This window comes from Bombina bombina, chromosome 2, assembly GCF_027579735.1.
Source record: "Bombina bombina isolate aBomBom1 chromosome 2, aBomBom1.pri, whole genome shotgun sequence".
Taxonomy (NCBI): domain Eukaryota; kingdom Metazoa; phylum Chordata; class Amphibia; order Anura; family Bombinatoridae; genus Bombina; species Bombina bombina.
The window spans coordinates 883,769,866-883,794,287 of record NC_069500.1 but is presented as its reverse complement, the minus strand read 5'-3'; the positions used below and the strand labels follow the sequence as shown (position 1 = coordinate 883,794,287).

General features: G+C 39.1%; 1 protein-coding gene across 1 annotated transcript in view; it reads left to right on the top strand.

Moving 5' to 3' along the window:
* The window catches only part of WRN (WRN RecQ like helicase), a 377,656-nt gene that overhangs the window by 50,922 nt on the left and 302,312 nt on the right, over positions 1-24,422 (top strand). The window contains exons 3-5 of the mRNA XM_053700137.1: positions 19,010-19,125; positions 20,995-21,140; positions 22,358-22,506. Coding sequence (XP_053556112.1) covers positions 19,010-19,125; positions 20,995-21,140; positions 22,358-22,506 — 411 coding nt within the window. The remainder of the gene's footprint in view (positions 1-19,009; positions 19,126-20,994; positions 21,141-22,357; positions 22,507-24,422) is intronic.

The window sequence follows — 24,422 nt, the reverse complement described above, 5'->3', positions numbered from 1 at the left end:
TGAAATAGGTGACCAGCAATCATACAAATAAACAGCCTAGATCAAAATAAAAGTCCCAGTCTAACCAGGGAGACTAATGCATCTTCCGACTTTACAGTCATCATAAATGTCTCACGGAGCCTATAAATATCTGCTGGGATCTTGGCTGTCTTAGGCAAACATGGTGATAAAACAAAAGCTGTAATATAGATCAGTTGGTGTTTACATATTAATATTGCGTTCAGAGATCAAAGTGTCATGAGATAATTTATATCACAAACCAAAGAGACTTATCTCACTTGTCACCTAAGACAATCCGAGCTGTTGTGAACTCCTACATGAGCTGTCCTCTAACCAATGCCAGAGACCGATGCAACACCAGTCCCTAAAAGCTGTACTGGAGCGAAGGAATTGCAGGACCATGAAGAAAGGTACCGCGTAGGCTCTCTATGCCAAGAGGCTTGGTGATTGCAAATATCTGCGCATCTCAGAGGCGTAAGACCCAATTCCACACCACGGACTGACCCATACAATGTCGCTCTCATACGATCTACCAGGTGAGTGCCCAGCTCCGGATCTTTCATCAGCTTATTCACCGGGACAGTAAACTCCGGACCCAGGTCTCTTAGGCTAGCTAGTAGTTTCTCGCGACTTGGAGAAAAATGCTGCCTTCGTAGATCTGTTAGAAGAGTAGCTGTTTTCAGGGGAACAGAGGTTTCCGGATCACTGAGTAATCGCTTACTGGTAGCGCTAGAGGATCTTAGCTTGTTGCCGCCATCTTGCCTCTCGTTTGGGGTTGAGAACTGTTCCCAGAGTTGCAGGAGTAAAGCGTTCATTTCTGTAAAGTGGTCCTCCAAGATCTCACAGAAACGATCCTCAAACCTTTGCAGTGCAGCTTCCGGATCCATCTCTTGAGCGATACAAGAAGGGTTCTTCCCAGATATTATGAGGGATTATGCTCAAACTGCTCCGTCAGCTAGATCAGGCCCCAAACCCTGATTCGATTAATGCAACTTCATAGGCCACTTATTAAAGATTTGTTTGTGAAATGATTAGCAGAGATGATTGTCCTTGACTTCTGAGGAGTTTAAAAGTTTCAGTCACTTGAAAAATACATTTATATTCTTCATTAATTAGATAAAGTTTAGGAGCTCCATAGATACACGTCTGCTCTCCTAGCTAGTCAGCTCCGCCCCCCCCCGGTGGTTTTTATTTTTAAACTACAGTCACCACTGCACCCTATGGTTTCTCCTTTTTCTTCCTAACCTTGGGTCGAATGACTGGGGGGTGGAGCTAGAGGGGGAGCTATATGGACAGCTCTGCTGTGTGCTCTCTTTACCACTTCCTGTTGGGAAGGAGAATATACCACAAGTAAAGATTAATCCGTGGACTGGATACACCACAAGAGAAATACATGTATCAGTTAAGCATAAATACTGTGTTTTTTTTATTAATGGGTATAATAAATATCACCAACCCATCCTACTTTTAACTTCTTTAGTAAAATGGGTTTCCTTTACAATTACAATGTCGGCTTGCATATTTTTAATATGTTTTAGAATAGTTTTTCTCTAAATGGGGGATGTTATACCTCCAATATTCAGGGAAATTATTTTTATACTCATTTTATATTACCCTAATTTTTAATATTCTGAGAGGAGCAGTGAGAGAGTAAAAAAAACTTACATAAAGCAAAAAATACATAAGAACATATGTTAATTTCTTACATGCATATTATAAATACAAAACTAAATTCAGTGTGTTTTCTTGATCAAATTTCGAATTCCTTCCCTGTCTATTAACTCTTCAGCCAGAATTGGACTATAAAAAAAATGGTACTATCATTTGTTATAACCTTCAGCCCAGCAGGATCAATTATAGTAGCATTAACTCCTGCTTTAATAAGCTCAAAACAGATAGGGTTTAATTCTTTTACTTTTTTAATTTACTGTATCAGCAGAAATGTATATTAAAAATATAATCCCCCCCCCCTTTATGAGAGGGGTATTTTTCAGGCTCTTATAGGCCCTTAATAATCTTATTTTATCCTGATAATTAAGACATTTCATTATAACAGTCCTAGATAGATAGGTACCTTTCAGATTTTATCTTGCTATTCCTGTCTATCCTCTCAATAGTAATAGATTGTGAATCAACTGGAAGACCTTGCAAGTTAGGTAAAAAAGATGTAGCAAGCTCTATTAGGTCCCCATCCATAAATCCTTCTGGGATACCAATCAATCAAGATCACCTACCTTAACTTTAAGCATCTGTTTGTTTCCTCATTTCAGCTGTATCTGTTTACATTACATTTATTTTATCCTCCGAATCTGAGATCATCTGTTCTGCTTCTGTAATTTGATTATGAAATGTTTTAATCTCACTACATAGGGAATCTAAACCTTGTCAAATTTGCACAAATTGTGGAATGAAAATATCAGTAAGTTGCTTTATTAATATTTCTGATTCAATTGGAGCTGAAGTAAGCATTATTTCTTCATTACTACTTCTAATTGAATCAGTTGACATTTTATTAGATTATTAGACATGGCAGGGGATTTAATTTTGGCAGAAGTAACACATTTTTCCACAAATTTTTACATCTTAAAGTGCTAAATTCTATAAGTGTTATGTTTGCTAATTAAGAGTTACAATAAAGTGTAAAAGTGATACAACACCTGTGTGAATAATTATTTTTTTCCCTTCCCTTTTTTTTTCTTTTTTTCTTTTCCTTCCTCTCTCTCCTTCCTCTTTCTCTCTTCCACCTCTATAACCTTATATTGTATTCCTTTATTTGTCTTTATATGGCTCTTTATGTATACTGTAATCTAAATACTAAATATTATATATTCTTCTCCTCTAACCAACTCTGTTTATGCTATTCTAAGTTCAACTTGTATGCAAAAGCCAATTGTAGAGTCATATATTTTGACCAAACTTCAGTCTTCAACAAGTTTATAATATAAGCAAAGATATATATATAAATTTAAACAATGAGAAATAGCCAGAAGATTCCAAAAGTCTCATCGATTCAAAGTGAAGTGAGGCAATATCTGGAATTTTTAGAGAGTCCCAGTTGCAGTACGGTACTAGTTAGTCCAGGACTGGAGTAAAAGCTCAATCAAAAAGTGTCCGCTTCTGCCTATATGTATATAGTACTTGGAGATAGACGGTGTAGTCTGGAGCCGTTCATGTGAGTAAACCTCTACGGTGCCGAATCCGTCCGTTCAAATGTGCTGGTATCCTAAGTTTCGTCTGGACGCCTTTCCTGGATCAGCTCCAAACGAGTGATAAGACCTCTCTGATGCCGGTCCGGCCTGTGGTCCCATGGTTCAGCGTTCCGATCCTCGGTGGGCGTGGTCCCAGTCGGGTAGCTACCTGGTGCGTCACCAGTGAAGCCGTAGACAATAGTCTTTTGGGAGGAGGAACGGGGGAAGGCACCTCAAGTAGAGGAAAAGTTTCAGTGATAGATTTAGCGTGATATGTACAGTATTCCCAACCGTAATGAGATGCAAGCAAGTAAAGAAAGGAGTCACGCTGGATCACAGAATCTTGTGTAACAGGTGTTTATTGGACAATACCAAAAGTCAGACATTAATGCTGGACGCGTTTCGTGCATGTGCGAAACGCGTCAGCCATTGCTGTCTGTGACTTTTGTCATTGTCCAATAAACCCCTGTTACAAAAGACACTGTGATCCAGCGTGACTCCTTTCTTTACTTGTGTGTGTGTGTATGTATGTGTATATGTGTATGTATATATATATATATATATATATATATATATATATATATATATATACAGTTGCAAGAAAAAGTATGTGAACCCTTTGGAATGATATGGATTTCTGCACAAATTGGTCATAAAATGTGATCTGATCATCATCTAAGTCACAACAATAGACAATCACAGTCTGCTTAAACTAATAACACACAAAGAATGAAATGTTGCCATGTTTTTATTGAACACACCATGTAAACATTCACAGTACAGGTGGAAAAAGTATGTGAACCCCTAGACTAATGACATCTCCAAGAGCTAATTGGAGTCAGATGTCAGCCAACTGGAGTCCAATCAATGAGATGAGATTGGAGGTGTTGGTTACAGCTGCCCTGCCCTATAAAAAACACACACCAGTTCTGGGTTTGCTTTTCACAAGAAGTATTGCCTGATGTGAATGATGCCTCGTGCAAAAGAGCTCTCAGAAGACCTACGATTAAGAATTGTTGACTTGCATAAAGCTGGAAAGGGTTATAAAAGTATCTCCAAAAGCCATGCTGTTCATCAGTCCACGGTAAGACAAATTGTCTATGAATGGAGAAAGTTCAGCACTGCTGCTACTCTCCCTAGAAGTGGCCGTCCTATAAAGATGACTGCAAGAGCACAGCGCAGACTGCTCAATGAGGGGAAGAAGAATCCTAGAGTGTCAGCTAAAGACTTACAAAAGTCACTGGCAAATGCTAACATCCCTGTTAGCGAATCTACAATACGTAAAACACTAAACAAGAATGGATTTCATGGGAGGATACCACAGAAGAAGCCACTGCTGTCCAAACAAAACATTGCTGCACGTTTACAGTTTGTACAAGAGCACCTGGATGTTCCACAGCAGTACCGGCAAAATATTCTGTGGACAGATGAAACCAAAGTTGAGTTGTTTGGAAGAAATACACAACACTATGTGTGGCGAAAAAGAGGCACAGTACACCAACATCAAAACCTCATCCCAAGTATGGTGGTGGGGGCATCACGGTTTGGGTCTGCTTTGCTGCGTTAGGGCCTGGACGGATTGCTATCATCAAATAAAAAATGAATTCCCAAGTTTATCAAGACATTTTGCAGGAGAACTTAAGGCAATCTGTCTACCAGCTGAAGCTCAACAGAAGATGGGTTTTGCAACAGGACAATGACCGAAAGCATAGAAGTAAATCAACAACAGAATGGCTTAAACAGAAGAAAATACGCCTTTTGAAGTGGCCCAGTCAGAGTCTTGACCTCAACCCGATTGAGATGCTGTGGCATGACCTCAAGAAAGCGATTCACACCAGACATTCCAAGAATATTGCTGAACTGAAACAGTTCTGTAAAGAGGAATGGTCAAGAATTACTCCTGACCGTTGTGCACGTCTGATCTGCAACTACAGGAAACGTTTGGTTGAAGTTATTGCTGCCAAAGGAGGTTCAACCAGTTATTAAATGCAAGGGTTCACATACTTTTTCCACCTGCACTGTGAATGTTTACATGGTGTGTTCAATAAAACATGGCAACATTTCATTCTTTGTGTGTTATTAGTTTAAGCAGACTGTGATTGTCTATTGTTGTGATTTAGATGATGATCAGATCACATTTTATGACCAATTTGTGCAGAAATCCATATCATTCCAAAGGGTTCACATACTTTTTCTTGCAACTGTATGTTTGTGTGTGTGTGTATATATATATATATATATATATAACAGAGCTATGAGGGATTGCCTTAATAAACAATTATATAAAGGTAATTATACTCTCTAGAGGAGTCCTACAGCCTTCATTTTAACAATGATATAACATGGAATATTGAAGTCACATTTAAATGCAGACTCTATCTTCCAACTAAGGCAATATGATTACCCTCTGGTAATATATAACTTAATCTAACTACACCAGAGTCATTCCTATAAAAGGGAACAACTTAAAATAAAGATTTCAACTATATAATATCCTACTGTATAATATATAATATTTAGCTGCATGATACAACCTTTAAAGAAGAATTACAAAAGATATATTAATAAGCAGAGGCTCAGTTTTCCAGTTCCTGGCACTATTCCAGGTGTAATTAATTAGCAGTTGTGTATAAAATACATTTTAGTCTCTGCAGAAGATCATTATTAGCAGGGATAGGTACAGACAAAGGCTGTGGCAGACATTTTCCAAAGTACATACCTTAGTTAAGGACACCAAGGTATATTTAAAATTAAAAACATTATTTTATAGTGCTTGGTGTTATTATACTGATGCAGATACCACTGATCCTATAACCAGCCCTCCTCTGGTTATACCCATGAGCCAGTGTCACTACTGTGTCTTTGTATAGTGCTGGGTGTTATTATACTGATGCAGATACCACTGATCCTATAACTAGCCCTCCTCTGGCTATACCCATGTGCCAGTGTCACTACTGTGTCATTATAAAGCGCTGGGTGTTATACTGATGCAGATACCACTGACCCTATAACCAGCCCTCGTCTTGCTATACGCATGTGCCAGTGTCACTACTGTGTCTTTGTATAGAGCTAGGTGTTATTTTACAGATGCAGATACACATCCAGTATTTCACTCAGGCTTTATTTATTCCATAACTTATAACCCAATATAGCTAGCAGTCTCTTGACAAGACACTAACTTTATTCACCCTACATTTTTTTTATTCCTATTGTTTAATCAGAAAGAAAAGATATACTAAGGTTATGGTGGACACTGCAAGGGCTAGTCACGGACACCAGTGTCCGTGTACGGACACCTTGCCTATCCCTGATTATTAGTATCAGATTCATATGACACTTATTGCCACTAGAGTACAAACAAAGAGCAATATTTTTTCAGTAATAATATTCAACATCTCCCAATTCTTAAGCTAGAAAACAATAACGCTCCACTGAAATTAGCCAACTGTATACAATTATGCTGGAATCAGTCTAGATATTGATAAGCAATAGCTATATTTCCCGGATCCTATTGCTGTTAAATATTTGCAGGCACTTTTATGAAATATATATATATATATTTTCTCAAAAAAGATCCTCCAAACTATTGTATCCCTTTAATATAGCATATATTGTCCTCAAGATGTAAATGATAGTAGTTTCTTAGTAGAGATTAATAGCCACTCCCATTCTTAAGTCAAAGTAAAGTATTGCCTTATATTTTATTTATATCCGATGTGATGTCTTTTATTTGTTTTTGTTTTCTTCGGGAACCTTCTGGGATTGATACTCTTTATTACTTCTTTGAGTAAGTTTAAGTTGTTTTGGACATGTTAGTCCTATGTTAAAAATGTTTGTTTTGTTTTTTTCCCCTATGAGGGAGAATTTATGCAGCTTGCCGGTTAGGACCCCAGGTGCAGCCTGGTCCTGTCGGGTTCGTTCGGTTTTGCGGCTGTTCAGACATGTGGCACTGTTCTGCATCGTCTGGTTCGGTCGAAGCGCTGAGTGCTCAGGTTATTATTGTTTTTCATGTTTAAGCATTCGAGAGTACCTGTGGGTCTGTGAGGCGGGAAGGATTGTTTCAGTCCTTATAGCCTTCAGTTATAGATGACGGGGCAGGGGAGTTTTTCTGCTGCGTCACTCTCTCTGACATTTGATTAATCAGAACTTAAAGTTTTTTCTCCCCCTTGTGGTGGAGGGTTGGAGGGCTTTACGCCCCTTACCGCAGTTGAGCGGTTTGGCCTTCATTTTTAGGCCTCTGGATTTGTCCTTTTGGGCTTGATCTAACAGCTTGTACAGGATAGCTGTCTAGCATGCGAAAGGTTTGCAGTTTGAAACCAGTTGCAGCTCTTGACACCTTACAGGTGTACGTCTAGGCTGTTTATAGTGTATCTAGATGCAGTTCTTACTCTTTGACGTGTACTCTCTGTCTGAGTTATAGAGACCTTTGGGTCTTCTTCCATTGTCTCCGGGTGAGTTGGATCTCCTTTAGGGATCTGTGTTTCTGGGTGATGGTTGTTCCATGCGGGGACTTTTTTTAGCTCAGAGTTTTCCGGAGCTGGATAGGCTTAGTGCCTTTCTCTTCCTTGTGTCCTCTGCTTGTGCGGAGGTGATAGGGAGACTAGTCCTGCTAGTAGGATTTTTTTGACCTCGAGGTATCCCTTGGTTGTCCTGAGGCTCTGAGAAGTATCTTCATACGACTTCTAGCCTTGCTCCTTGGAGCATTGGACTTTAGCTAGGGGTGGTTCCTTCCTTTGGTCAGGGCTTTTGAGTTCTTCTCGCTATCCGGATTCTCTAGATATGCATCCATACCCTTGTGTCTGGCTTTTTGGCCAGTTGGGGGGTTTAGTTCTAGGGTAAGGATTTCCTGAACTATTAGGTGCCCGGGCCTGTTTTTCTCCCCGAGACTTCAGGTTGCTGAAGCTTCGCTTGGCCTTTTTCCTGACCCAGTCTTGGGTGGTTTTGGAATCTTGGATCTCAGGGCTGGTCGTGGTGTTCCACGGTAGTGGGAACTTGGGCTATGTCCTTGCTCCATCTACCTAACCCTGGTCATGGTTGGCCAGGTTTTCTGAGTATTTTTTACTCTTTGCCACAGACTAGCCCATTTCATCTGGTGGTTAGCCGTGTGGTTTGAGCCTCAAGGGTGGTTGGTTCATACCCCCAAAGCAGAACATAGAGTGATCTGAGATGTCATCGCAGAAAATGTAGCATGTCTGCAGAAAGAACAGGAACTGTTAGCACTAACTTTTCAGTGCTGCTACACATTAGGCTGTTCTTTTTAAACAGAGCTGTTCTCTGGCTGCATTGTATAAGTTTTTCTTAACACAGTGCATCCAGAGCAAAGTGCTGTTTGAAGACAACAGTCAAATATGCAGCATTGATTGTTGTCTGGCTCTGAGATTTTTGCAAGCTTGTTCCCTAGCTTTTCACAGTCTGCAAAGCTGTTTTTCTCTGAATGTTAGATGTTCATATGAGCAATGCACCTTTTTTATTACTACATTTCTATGTTAGACTAAGAGAAAAGGAAACAAATTAATTCAAGAGACATTTTACAATTACTTGTCTGCAGCTAATTTGCAATTAAAATTTCAACTACTGCACTAGATTATACAACTTTAAATATTGCTTTATTCTCCAGTTAACCAGCACATTGCAATTGATCTGGTGCTTTAGTGTAACTGACAAATTTACAATTTTATTTTATTTAAAAATGACCTGCAGAAAAATTTTCACTAAAAAAATCTCATCGCAGAAAGTGAAAAAATGTTCTGTCTCTGGGGTTCATACCCAGCTGCTGGCATTGTATGTCCAATTTCTGGTGCGCCTTAGGGTTGCATTCCCCTGGTCAGCTTGCCAGTGTTCCTGTGGATTCCCTGCTCTGCAGGCGAATGGGATGGCTGTGCCTCTGCTTGGCAAGCTATTTGTAGGGGGGTCCTTTTCTAGGACATCTGTGTTGGGAATTTCTCTTCCCATTAGCCGGTGACTTCAGACCTTGAGGACAGTTGTTGCCCTTCCGGCATCATCTCTTTTCTATAGGGGATATTCTCCACCCTATGGAGATGGAGTCCTTGCTTGGGGCTTCTCCTGGATGTGAGGCGGAAAGGTGGGATTGGTTCCCCCTAGGGTCTTGCTGGCTCCAAGCAGACTTGTCGGGCCTTAGGTCTATGGCTTTATTGTCTCTTTTCAGAGTCGGGTTGTACTTGTACTCTGTGGGGATGGCTTTGCTATCCTTACGTTCGTTCCTGTACCTGTTTAGGGATTCTTTTGTTCCCCTGTCTTGGATCCCTGAGGCTGGGGTGGTCCAGCTGGGTGTGGGTCTGCAGGCCAGGATGGCCGAGCGGTCTAAGGAGCTGCGTTAGGGTCGCAGTCTCCTCTGGATGTGTGAGCTTTGTTGAGTCTATTCTGTTAGCTTAGTCTGCTAGGGTATAGATTTTCCTTTCAACTTGCTCCATTGATTTCGGAAGAGGGTTTACTCTTCCTTCGGGTTCTGAGGGTATACTCTCCTTCTCGGGGGGCCTCGATTGAGGTTTTGTGTTCCCCTTTTTAGGGACTTGTGTGTAGGTCCGGCGACTTAGGTTACCTTGAGTGTGCCCTCTGGGGGTTGCTTTTGAGGTCTGTTTCTTGCTTGACTGCTTCTTCTTCCTCGCAAGTACCCTCTGTGTTGTCCTGTTGTGGCCTCAAACTTGGTTTTTTTTCACCTGAGTGTATTACACACTTTTTCATGGTGTCTCCTGGAGGACTGTTGGCTCAGTCGAGTCAGTTTGCGGTCTCTAGTTTGACTCCTCTGGTGGCCAGGTTCTTGTTTCCCAAAAGTAATGAATGCAGCTGTGGACTCTTCATCAGAAAAAAAGGAAATTATCAGGTAAGCATAATTTATGTTATTACCCATTCCCCAGTTTTGAATAACTAACACAGTTATATTAATATGCTTTTTACCTCTGTGATTACCTTGTATCTAAGCATCTTCTGACAGCCACCCTGATCACATGACTTTTTATTATCTATTGACTAGCGTTTTAGCCAATTAATGATTCTTAAAGCGTGAGCACAATGATATCTATATGGCCCACATGAACTAGCAGTCTCCGGTTGTGAAAAGCAAATAAAAAAAGCATGTGATAAGAGGCTGTCTGTAGTGGCTTAGAAGTAGGCAGAAATTTAGAGGTTTAAATTATTTAAAATATATTAATATAACTATGTTGGTTGTGCAAAGCTGGGAAATGGGTAGTAAAGGCGATGTCTATCCTTTTAAACAATAACAATTTTATTGTAGACTGTCGTATACTCTCAAGAAATATCCTTTAAACAATCATAACCCTCAAATATGACGTGTATTATCCAGTATAGATAAGGGCAATTCCTTAATTCAAAGTATACAACCACCCCACTCTTCAACCAGAAAAACAGAATTTATGCTTACCTGATAAATTACTTTCTCCAACGGTGTGTCCGGTCCACGGCGTCATCCTTACTTGTGGGAATATCTCTTCCCCAACAGGAAATGGCAAAGAGTCCCAGCAAAGCTGGCCATATAGTCCCTCCTAGGCTCCGCCCACCCCAGTCATTCGACCGACGGACAGGAGGAAAAAATAGGAGAAACCATAGGGTGCCGTGGTGACTGTAGTTAGAGAAAATAATTCATCAGACCTGATTAAAAAACCAGGGCGGGCCGTGGACCGGACACACCGTTGGAGAAAGTAATTTATCAGGTAAGAATAAATTCTGTTTTCTCCAACATTGGTGTGTCCGGTCCACGGCGTCATCCTTACTTGTGGGAACCAATACCAAAGCTTTAGGACACGGATGAAGGGAGGGAGCAAATCAGGTTACCTAAACGGAAGGCACCACGGCTTGCAAAACCTTTCTCCCAAAAATAGCTTTCGAAGAAGCAAAAGTATCAAATTTGTAAAATTTGGCAAAAGTGTGCAGTTGAAGACCAAGTCGCTGCCTTACATATCTGGTTAACAGAAGCCTCGTTCTTGAAGGCCCATGTGGAAGCTACAGCCCTAGTGGAGTGAGCTGTGATTCTTTCAGGAGGCTGCCGTCCGGCAGTCTCATAAGCCAATCGGATGATGCTTTTAAGCCAAAAGGAAAGAGAGGTAGAAGTTGCTTTTTGACCTCTCCTTTTACCAGAATAGACGACAAACAGAGAAGAAGTTTGTCTGAACTCTTTTGTAGCTTCTAAGTAGAATTTTAGAGCACGGACTACATCTAAATTGTGTAGCAAACGTTCCTTCTTTGACAAAACAACCTTATCTGAATGGAACACCAGATAGGGCGGAGTACACTGTAGAGCAGATAACTCAGAAACTCTTCTAGCAGAAGAAATAGCAACCAAAAACAAAACTTTCCAAGATAACAACTTAATATCTATGGAATGTAAAGGTTCAAACGGAACCCCTTGAAGAACTGAAAGAACTAGATTTAAACTCCAGGGAGGAGTCAAAGGTCTGTAAACAGGCTTGATCCTAACCAAAGCCTGAACAAATGCTTGAACATCTGGCACAACTGCCAGTCATTTGTGTAGTAAGACAGATAAAGCAGAAATCTGTCCCTTTAGAGAACTCGCAGATAATCCTTTATCCAAACCTTCTTGTAGAAAGGAAAGAATCTTAGGAATTTTTATCCTATTCCATGGGAATCCCTTGGATTCACACCAGCAGATATATCTTTTCCATATTTTATGGTAAATCTTTCTAGTTACCGGTTTTCTGGCTTGAACCAGAGTATCTATCACAGAATCTGAAAACCCACGCTTTGATAGAATCAAGCGTTCAATCTCCAAGCCGTCAGCTGGAGGGAGACCAGATTTGGATGTTCGAATGGACCCTGAACAAGAAGGTCCTGTCTCAAAGGTAGCTTCCATGGTGGAACCGATGACATATTCACCAGGTCTGCATACCAAGACCTGCGTGGCCACGCAGGAGCTATCAAGATCACCGAGGCCCTCTCCTGTTTGATCCTGGCTACCAGCCTGGGAATGAGAGGAAACGGTGGAAATACATAAGCTAGGTTGAAGGTCCAAGGCGCTACTAGTGCATCCACTAGAGTCGCCTTGGGATCCCTGGATCTGGACCCGTAGCAAGGAACCTTGAAGTTCTGACGAGACGCCATCAGATCCATATCTGGAATGCCCCATAGTTGCGTCAACTGGGCAAAGATCTCCGGGTGGAGTTCCCACTCCCCCTGATGGAATGTCTGACGACTCAAATAATCCGCTTCCCAGTTTTCCCCACCTGGAATGTGGATCGCAGATAGGTGGCAGGAGTGATCCTCCGCCCATTGTATTATTTTGGTCACTTCTTTCATCACCAGGGAACTCCTTGTTCCCCCCTGATGATTGATATACGCAACAGTCGTCATGTTGTCTGATTGGAATCTTATGAATCTGGCCTTTGCTAGCTGAGGCCAAGCCCTGAGAGCATTGAATATCGCTCTTAGTTCCAGAATGTTTATCGGGAGAAGAGACTCTTCCCGAGACCATAGTCCCTGAGCTTTCAGGGATTCCCAGACCGCGCCCCAGCCCACTAGACTGGCGTCGGTCGTGACGATGACCCACTCTGGTCTGCGGAAGCTCATTCCCTGGGATAGGTGGTCCAGGGTTAGCCACCAACGGAGTGAATCTCTGTCTTCTGATCTACTTGAATCACTGGAGACAAGTCTGTATAGTCCCCATTCCACTGTTTCAGCATGCACAGTTGTAATGGTCTTAGATGAATTTGCGCAAAAGGAACTATGTCCATTGCTGCAACCATCAACCCTACTACTTCCATGCACTGAGCTATGGAAGGACATGGAACAGAATGAAGAACTTGACAAGCGCTTAGAAGTTTTGACTTTCTGACATCTGTCAAAAAAATCCTCATTTCTAAGGAATCTATTATTGTTCCCAAGAAGGGAACTCTTGTCGACGGAGACAGAGAACTTTTTTCTATGTTCACCTTCCATCCGTGAGATCTGAGAAAGGCCAGAACGATGTCTGTATGAGCCTTTGCTTTTGAAAGGGACGACGCTTGTATTAGAATGTCGTCCAAGTATGGTACTACTGCAATGCCCCTCGGTCTTAGAACCGCTAGAAGGGACCCGAGTACCTTTGTGAAAATCCTTGGAGCAGTGGCTAACCCGAATGGGAGGGCCACAAACTGGTAATGTTTGTCCAGAAAGGCGAACCTTAGGAACTGATGATGTTCTTTGTGGATAGGAATATGTAGGTACGCATCCTTTAGATCCACGGTAGTCATAAGTTGACCTTCCTGGATAGTAGGTAGAATCGTTCGAATGGTTTCCATTTTGAACGATGGCACCCTGAGAAATTTGTTTAGGATCTTTAAATCCAGAATTGGTCTGAAGGTTCCCTCTTTTTTGGGAACTACGAACAGATTTGAGTAAAATCCCATTCCTTGTTCCGTCATTGGAACTGGGTGTATCACTCCCATCTGTAATAGGTCTTCTACACAATGTAAGAACGCCTGTCTCTTTATTTGGTTTGAGGATAAGTGAGACATGTGGAACCTTCCCCTTGGGGGTAGTTCCTTGAATTCCAGAAGATAACCCTGAGAAACTATTTCTAGCGTCCAGGGATCCTGAACATCTCTTGCCCAAGCCTGAGCAAAGAGAGAGAGTCTGCCCCCCACTAGATCCGGTCCCGGATCGGGGGCTACTCCTTCATGCTGTTTTGTTAGCAGCGGCAGGCTTCTTGGCCTGCTTACCCTTGTTCCAGCCTTGCATCGGTTTCCAGGCTGGTTTGGTCTGTGAGGCATTACCCTCTTGCTTAGAGGATGCAGAATTAGAGGCCGGTCCGTTCCTGAAATTACGAAAGGAACGAAAATTAGACTTATTCTTGGATTTGAAAGGCCTATCTTGTGGGAGGGCGTGGCCCTTTCCCCCAGTGATGTCTGAGATAATCTCTTTCAGTTCTGGCCCAAAGAGAGTTTTACCCTTGAAGGGGATATTAAGCAATTTTGTCTTGGATGATACATCCGCTGACCAAGACTTTAGCCAAAGTGCTCTGCGCGCCACAATTGCAAACCCTGAATTTTTCGCCGCTAATCTAGCTAATTGCAAAGCGGCATCTAAAATAAAAGAGTTAGCCAACTTAAGTGCGTGAACTCTGTCCATAACCTCCTCATATGGAGTCTCTCTACTGAGCGACTTTTCTAGTTCCTCGAACCAGAACCACGCTGCTGTAGTGACAGGAACAATGCACGAAATGGGTTGAAGAAGGTAACCTTGCTGTACAAAAATCTTTTTAAGCAAACCCTCCAATTTTTTATCCATAGGATCTTTGAAAGCACAATTATCCTCAATAGGAATAGTAGTGCGCTTGTTTAGAGTAGAAACTGCCCCCTCGACCTTAGGGACTGTCTGCCAAAAGTCCTTTCTGGGGTCGACCATAGGAAATAATTTCTTAAATATAGGAGGGGGAACAAAAGGTATGCCGGGCTTCTCCCACTCCTTATTCACTATGTCCGGCACCCGCTTGGGTATAGGAAAAGCGTCGGGGTGCACCGGAACCTCTAGGAACTTGTCCATCTTGCATAATTTTTCTGGAATGACCAGGTTGTCACAATCATCCAGAGTAGATAACAAATTTTTCCTGAATCTGAAATTTCCCCATCTGACAAAACCTCCCTCATGGCCCCTTCAGATTGGTGTGAGGGTATGACAGAACAATTATCATCAGCGCGCTCCTGCTCTTCAGTGTTTAAAACAGAGCAATCGCGCTTTCTCTGATATGCAGGCATTTTGGATAAAATATTTGCTATGGAGTTATCCATTACAGCCGTGAATTGTTGCATGGTAATAAGCATTGGCGCGCTAGAAGTACTAGGGGCCTCCTGCGTGGGCAAAACTGGTGTAGACACAGAAGGAGATGATGTAGAACCATGTCTACTCCCTTCATCTGATGAATCATCTTGGGCAACTTCATTATCTGTGACAGTACTGTCCTTACTTTGTTTGGACGCTTTGGCACAATTATCACATAATTTAGAAGGGGGAGACACATTGACTTTCATACATATAGAACATAGCTTATCTGAAGGCACAGACATGTTAAACAGGCTTAAACTTGTCAGTAAAACACAAAAACCGTTTTAAAACAAAACCGTTACTGTCGCTTTAAATTTTAAACAGAGCACACTTTATTACTGAATATGTGAAAAAATATGAAGGAATTGTTCAAAATTTACCAAAATTTCACCACAGTGTCTTAAAGCATTAAAAGTATTGCACACCAATTTTCAGAGCTTTAACCCTTTAACCCCGGAGCCGGTTACAGTTTTAACCCCTCTACAGTCCCAGCTACAGCCTTTGCTGCGACTCTACCAAGCCCAGAGGGGAATACTATACCAAATGATGCCTTCTAGGAACTTTTCCAACTATCTTCAGGTCCTCACACATGCATCTGCATGTCTTGCTCTCAAAAACAACTGCGCAGTAATGGCGCGAAAATGAGGCTCAGCCTACAACTGGGAAGGCCCTTCCTGACTGGAAAAGGTGTCTAACATAGTGCCTGACGTTAAAAAACGTTCCCCAAGTTTATAAGTGTGAAATACCAGCATAAACATGTATAAAATGCCCAAATAAAGCAATCGATTTTGCCCATAAAAGTGTCTACCAGTTTTATAGCCCATATTAAGCCCTTTATTCTGCTTGAGACTAAGAAAATGGCTTACCGCTCCCCATGAGGGGAAAAGACAGCCTTCCAGCATTGCACAGTCTTGTTAGAAATATGGCTAGTCATACCTTAAGCAGAAAAGTCTGCTAACTGTTTCCCCCAACTGAAGTTACTTCATCTCAACAGTCCTATGTGGAAACAGCAAAGGATTTTAGTTACTGTCTGCTAAAATCATCTTCCTCTCACAAACAGAATTCTTCATCTCTTTCTGTTTCAGAGTAAATAGTACATACCAGCACTATTTTAAAATAACAAACTCTTGATAGTAGAATAAAAAACTACAACTAAACACCACATACTCTTAACCATCTCCGTGGAGATGTTGGCTGTGCAACGGCAAAGAGAATGACTGGGGTGGGACTATATGGCCAGCTTTGCTGGGACTCTTTGCCATTTCCTGTTGGGGAAGAGATATTCCCACAAGTAAGGATGACGCCGTGGACCGGACACACCAATGTTGGAGAAATTGTATTTGCTTATTTAGTTTGTCAAACTTTTAAAAACTCTGCAGGTTACTAGCAGTTAAATAGATGGCTACAAATATGCAGAGAGACAGACACAGAAATTATAGTGTATATGCCTATCCTTAAGCCAGTATTTCCTTCTTTTATATAGACAGGAGAGGTACCCGGAATAATATATAAAAGTACAAAACTTGAAAGGGGTGCTGCGCTTATGGCTTCAGTGGTGGGTGTTAGAGACTTACAGCATTCCTCTTGGTTTGCTTTAGCCTGTGTTTCGGCTGTGCACAGCTCGATTCTTGCTGTGTCCCTTTTCTCACGTCTGTTAATTCTGCAACCTGCAAGATTTAAGGGTAGTCCTGACAATCTCTTTCCTCGCCTAGTGAAACGCACTGTGCTCAGGTCAGGCGTTTGCCACAGGGGAAACCCTGATCTGGGTTCAGAGCTAGTGAGCTCAGTTTTTTGCACCTGCGCTCCACCCACCGGAAATCCTTCGCTTAATTAACATTTTTAAAAAAATAATCCCCCCCCTGCTTGTAAGTAACAATCTTTTCTGCTTGCGTCTTTGGTTTGTTTTTTGTTCTAAAATGGAAATACTAGTCTATATTTATTGAAACAACAAATATTACTTTTCTGATTACAGTACCGTACTATATTTCTAAGGGTACTATTTATACAAAAGTATTAAAAATGATTTGAAACTACCTTTAGGTTACATGTATAGGTTGTATTATGACATGTAAATATCTAAATGACGTAAGATTATGTTATTTACCTTTCGTCCCATCCCCTCTCCAAACTGTCCTGTTTTATATATGCAAATATTACAAAATTCAAACTATTCCAAAATCCAAACCTTTTACAGTTCCAAGCTGTTTGAATAAAGGGTTTTCTACCTTGGTGATAAAGTTGGGTTTATTTGAATTTGCTAAAAGGAAATAGTTATTTTTTTTTGTTTACTGAAATTATATAGAATTAAATTGTTGGTAGACAGGTATTTTCCCCAACAAGCATTGCAAAAAAATAAATAATAATTCATAGTAACTTTGATTAAAATAAAATGTTAGTGAGTTCAAAATACCCTCAAAGCAAAAAATACAAAAACCTAAAAACTGGAATTGATGCATTGAGGTTAATGCATTTTGTTTCCATGTTCTTTTTAAAGGGATATTGTAGTACAAAATTGACCTACTCTTAATTGTTAGATCATGTGATTTTAACACTACTGACTGTGGCTTGTTTTGTGTTTTTTTTTTCTACATGTTTTAATGTTATTTCGTCAGTAAATCTTTCGGCTTTGTGTTCTCTCCAGGACCTGTTTAAAGGGACACCTTAGTAATCTTAAAGTCTTACCTTAGATTAAGCTGCAAATCTCCTCCTGTACCCTTTCTGTATCATACAACAGTAACAGTAAAAAAAAAAGTTATTTTAAAATGACTATTTTTTCTGATAACTTTGAAATGGCTGCCAAGCTCCGCCCACTGATGACATAACGATCCTGGCTGCATTAAAGGCTTCACTAGTTAAAAAAGACTCACTAATTTGTTTCAACAGACTTTCAATGCTATTCAGCAGAGAGCATAGATGCAACCCAGATTGCGATGTCATCACCTGCAGCTGCATGCTATAGAAAAGGGTGCAGGAGGATATTAGCAGCTTAATCTAAAGTAATACTTTAAGATGACTAAGGTGTAGACTGTCCTTTTAATGGGAACACCACCTGAATGATTTTACTGACCAACCAACATTCACTTAAAGGGACAGTCAAGTAAAAAAAAAAAAACTTTCATAATTTAAATGGGGCATGAGCTTTTAAACAACTTTCCAATTTACCTTTATCACCAATTTTGCTTTGTTCCCTTGGTATTCTTAGTTGAAAGCTAAACCTAGAAGGTTCATGTGCTAATTTCTTAGACCTTGAAGGCCGCCTCTAATCTGAAAGCATTTTGACAGTTTTTAACCACTAGAGAGCGTTAGTTCATATGTTTCATATAGATAACATTGAGCTCATGCACGTGAAGCTCCTAGGAGTGAGCACTGATTGTCTAAAATGCAAGTCTGTAAAAAAAAAAAATTGAAATAAGGGGGCAGTTTGCAGAGGCTTAGATACAAGGTAATTACAGAGGTAAAATGTGTATTATTATAACTGTGTTGGTTATGCAAAACTGGGGAATGGGTAATAAAGGGATTATCTATCTTTTTAAACAACAAAAATTCTGGTGTTGACTGTCCCTTTAAGCTAATATTAATTTTTTACATCTTTGTTGAACAAAATATCATTAAATTCATTTATTTGAGAAAATGCAATTTAATGTGCACTTTGGATAGCTTAAGTAACATTATAAGTAAAAGAATATTTTATAATATGTCAAAGTATTACACTGACCCAACCCTGCTGCTGCAAAATGCCACCTGGATGGTAACATTTTCTCTGGTGAACACTGCAGGTATTAGATTTGTGAATATAAGATTTAAAGGAACCTACCAGATTGCTCAAGTTTATCCGAGCAGACTTTAATAATCTCTACTGCTCTGTACAGAGCAGCATTTATGTATCTATTGATGTTAGCTCATGGATTCTTAAAACAGTTTTAAATGTTTATATAATTTTACGGAATGAATGGGGTTGATTTACTGAATTATTTTATGACATTGCTTATAGAACTGGAAATATTAAATTTTTTCCCCTTTGAAATCCTTAGAAGTCGTCGTGTAAGAAGAACATCCTGGAAGACAGTCTTCCTTTTCTGGAGTTTAATGGATCAGTTGTGTACAGCTATGAGACTTGCGATTGCAATTTGTTATCGGAGGATATCAGGTCAGAGTTCCATAATTCCCGTCTTGTGGCTCATCCCTTTTGCATGAAAATATCAAAATATCATGTCCAGTAGATTATTTTATTAGTTGGTATTAACATTCTCATTATGTTATGTACCTTAAAGGGACATAAAACAAGTCTGGATAGAGACAAAATATAATATGTACTTTAATTACTTTACCTGCAAATTTATCGCCATTAGCCATTTATTTTTAGTTTCTAAATTTTACAGCTCTAACTCCTTCCCACACACTTTCTTCTATGGCTGTATTTATATCCACCTTTGATTTGGTAGAATGCAAGACTTTAACACTCATTATTTGCTGGAGCATGCCAAGAAGCAAATAAGCTGTTGTGAGCTCAGTTGAAATACAATGCATGTGTTTCTGATGCTAAACACTGATAAGGGGGGTGGATCAGACTACTACAGACAGCATGGCTATGTAACTAATGATGCTTATTTTTGAAAATTATTCTAAAATACTTGCCAGCATTTTTTAAACATTTTTTTAATGCAAACTTTTTTTTACTTAATTAGTCCTTTTTGGGATATACACAGATCTCAACTTGTTTTATGGTACTTTAAAATAGTTTTTTTATATACATATTTTTTAAAGTTATGTACGTTTAAAATATGAAGATAAATGAAAAGTATTTTTATTAAAAACGATAAACATGTAAAATACTTTTGTTTGAAGGATGACTATAACATTCAAGGCTTATTTTAACTTGGCATGCATTCTTGTTTTTAAATACTGAAAAATTACTTACAAAACTATACAACTATATGCAAATGAATTTTTATTAATTTTATTACAAAATGACTTAAAGGGACAGTAAACACCAGAATTTTTGTTGTTTAAAAAGGTAGATAATCCCTTTATTACCCATTCCCCAATTTTGCATAACCAACACAGTTATAATAATATACTTTTTACCCCTGTGATTACCTTGTATCTATGGCTCTGCAAACTACCCCCTTATTTCAGTTCTTTTGACAGACTTGCATTTTTAGCCAATCAGTGCTTGCTCCTAGGAGCTTCACGTGCCTGAACTCAATGTTATCTATATGAAGCACATGAACGAACGCCCTCTAGTGGTGAAAAACTGTCAAAATGCTTTCAGATTAGAGGCAGTCTTCAAGGTCTAAGAAATTAGCATATGAACCTCCTAGATTTAGCTTTCAACTAAGAATACCAAGAGAACAAAGCAAAATTGGTAATAAAAGTAAATTGGAAAGTTGTTTAAAATTACATGCCCTATTTAAATCATGAACGTTTTTTTTTTTTTACTTGACTGTCCCTTTAAATAAACATTATAGTGCAACAATTACATGTTCTAATTTGTTAGAGCATGTCATTTTAGTACTTCATATCTATAAAGGGGTACAACACAGTTAAAGTACCACTCAAGAGTTGTAGCTGGGTTGAATTAGGCCAGACATCCTCAAACTTGGCCCTACAGAGGTTTTGGGACTACATTTCCCATGATGCTCAGCAAGCATATCAGCTGTCTGAATTAAAGCATGTCATTTTTGCACTGTAATATCCCTTTAAAAGGACCACTGGACACAAATCTTATAGTACATAAGAATGAGTAACAGTTATATGTGAAAAGGGTTCAGTAAAATAGATTTAAATAGAAGATTTTAAGAATAGGATATTTGTGTGCAAAGGATTTTGTAGTAGTCGATCCTGACTTGTTGATACAGACTTTTCTTACAAGTCTTGTCACTGACAGGTGCAAATCTCCACAACTGGAACACTAAAAATGTAAAAACAAAACCCTAAGATGTGTCCATGAAAATGGTTTAGAGAACAATTATGTGTAAATAATGTATATATTTGTGCATGTGCTGTTTTATTGCAGATCTAGTCTCTCTGAAGGATCAGTTCTTGGTTTTGACATTGAATGGCCCCCTATGTATACCAAGGGAAAAACTGGTAAAGTCGCCCTAATCCAAGTGTGTGTTTCAGAGAAAAAATGCTATTTATTTCATATCTCTTCCATGACAGGTAAGTTTAAACAATTTTTTTTAAAATATAGATTACATTTTTCCCAGTATTGCCAGACTTAAATAACTAATTTCTGTTGTCTCGCTATAGAACAGCCCATCAGATAGCCAAACCAATTAACCCTTTGTTTGCTGCAGTTGTTTTTCAATAGTCAGACTTTACTTATTTAGATGGCCAATACAGATTTGTTACTTGAGTAGAAAAGGCTAGGCCATTATCGTTACGCACCAGTCTTCATAATTAAGTTACATGAAAATGAGGACAAAATAAATAATAGTTTTTTTTTTTTCAATATAACTATTATACATTTTATGTTGCAATCCCAAACTGTCCCAGCAATTGAAATTTTGCTCTGTCTTCTTGCAATTCAACCCTACATTTTCACTAATTATTAGAAACAAGGGCTGCTTCATTATTAGTATAATATATGTTTGTATCCCAGTTTTAAATGAAACAGTTTCATTATTTATTTTCAAGTATTCTACTCTGTTTTAATGCCATGCAAATGTTGGGTAGACCTTCACTCATTTTGGATGATTGTCGGTTAGGATATCTTGGTAGGCTTAGAAGCAGCAATGGACTATTGGGAGCTGGCTGTTGATTAATGGCTTCACATATATTCCTCTTCTCATTAACTCACCTGTTGTGTTCAGCTAGCTCCCAGTAGTGCATTGCTGCTCCATTCAACATAGGATACCAAGAGAATGAAGCACATTTAATAACAGAAGTAAATTGAAAAGCTGTTTAAACTGGGCGCTCTATCTGAATCATAAACGAAAACGTTTTTAGTACAGTTGAGTAAGTTCAGTGCTGGACTGTTTTTAATCTTATTTTTGTTTCAATGGACGATTCATTTTTCTAGCTTGAAAAGTGCATTTTAAACCCTGTTTAAAATATATAGTTCTTGAATATCCCTTTAAGTAATTATACCATGAAGCTTTCTATTTTAGTGCCTATGTTACATTATGGACAGAGATGTAGGGGAACTTGCCTGAAAAGCACAAGACTTTAAGAAATAGAATTGTAGTAGTAGGTTTATATTTTCTTCCTGTGTTCCAGAATATATCAATTTTATTTTGTTGAAAATGTGGGCAATATTTCATACTTCATATTTCATACAGTTTGAAAAGGATGGTTAAAGTTCTTAGCAGTAAAACTATTAAGGCTGTACAGTTTCACTGGGAGAAATGTATATATATATATATTTTTTTGTGCAGGTTTCCCAAAGGGACTTAAAAGGCTCTTAGAAGATGAGTCAATAAAAAAGGTTGGAGTGGGAATTGAAGGAGACCAGTGGAAGTTAATGAGCGACTATGACTTGAAACTAAAAGGCTTTATTGAACTTACAGACGTCGCTAACCAAAAAGTTTGTATTGTTACTTGAGAATAATATGCTGATGCAATGTTTTAATTATAGTAGTTGTTTAGATATTGAAAAAATAAGTGTAAAGCTTTAGTTGTTAATAAAGCAATAGGTGCTACTATGCTGACCTCTATCTCCCATCCTCTATAATTTTACGGGTGCTGTCTTGTTTATTTGTGATGGTGGGGAGATTATGCTCACTGTCATATAGAGTTGTTAGTGAAATCTGCCTGCTCCTTTTTTTTTTTTTTTCTTTTTTAAACAATTCTTATTCCCTTTTCACCTTTAAATGAAATGCTGATGTCTAGTAGCACCATGGGGAAGATTTATCAAGCTGCATTCACAGCTATGGAGGCTTTGTGGTGCAGGTGTGCTTGAGCAAGCCTGCAATTACAAACTTAAAGGGGCAGTATACATACATTTTAATTTAATTGCATGCAATAGACACTACTATAAAGAATATGAAAATATACTAATATAAAAATCCAGTACAAAACCTTTTTAAAACTTACTTAGAAGCTCCCAATTTAGCACTGTCGATGAGGTTAGGCTGGGACACCCACTGAAAGGGTCTGAGAGCAGACCCTCCCCAGTATATGAAAAGACCCATCATACAAACAGACGCAATCTGAAGTCTGTATACATCAGTATACATCTAAAACTTTGGGGCTTGGTTAGGAGTCTGAAAACAAGCATAATGTTGTTTAAAATTAGCAAAACTATACTGTACATTGTTACAAAAACACCCCCAGATAGGCTATATAAATGGATCTTCTACAAAACATTTATACAAAGAAAAATCTAGTGTACAATGTCCCTTTATAGGGACATCAAACTGCTGTGCACAGTTACAAAAGAATAGTACATACTCACTATATTATTGCATTTCATACTGTTCCTGCAGCTGTTTTTAAATCCGTTTTCCTGTTTTAGTAGCCTAAAAGTGCTAGATACTGAAGCTCCGCCTCTTCATACTGGCGTCGCCATCTTGGAACTCAGGTATTTTTACAGCCTGTGACAGAAGTGCACACTCACAGATTAGTAATATTGGCCACTTTTTTTTTTTTTTTTTTTTACACAACTGTATCATTTGCTTGGAAGTAGTTTGCATGATTAATCATGTGAGCTTTACATTTTTGCATTTTTTTATTTACAAAATTTACAGTTACACAAAATATAATTGAAAAAGCATTCAATTATTATTTATTGTAATGCAGCAGCAAATAAAAAGGTCCAGTTCCTGTACTTTATACATCTGTCAAAAAATTGACAACCTCATTGATATGTAAATGCACACTGCTTCTGTCACAGGCTGTTAAATTACTTTGAAAAAATCGAATATTATATCCTCTTATAAACAATGAGCCCTTTTAACCAGCCCGGGAGACCACTTAGAACAAACCTACCAGCGTTATGGGTGTAATAGAGCTTCTATGAGAAAAGCAGTTCTGTGCTATGCAAGACAAACTTGTTCCAATTTTTAGATAATAAACCGCTGTTTACCTTTGGCTTTCCACAGCCCTCGTCGTGTCGTGTAAACGTGCTCTGTGAACCAAACGGAGTGATCATCTGTGTATCCAGGTACAGATCATGCAAACAAATATTGCTCCGGTCACTTTGCACTCCACCGCCTGACACTCTGCTGTTTGTAAGTAAACCGCTCACCTTGCGCTCCGCGCCAAACAATACAACGCCTCCGTAGGTGCTTCAGGTCTCCCTGGTCTGACCGCCAGGTAAACGGGTGCCTCAAACCTGTAGAAAACAAATTTCAAAAATCGTAATAAGCGGTATAAAATTTAAGAAAATACTTTATTCAACATATTAAAATATAGGTTATAATAAAACCATAACAATAAGCAAAAGGGTCTGACGCGTTTCGGCATCCATGTTTGCCGTAATGATAGAACATGGTCTATGAT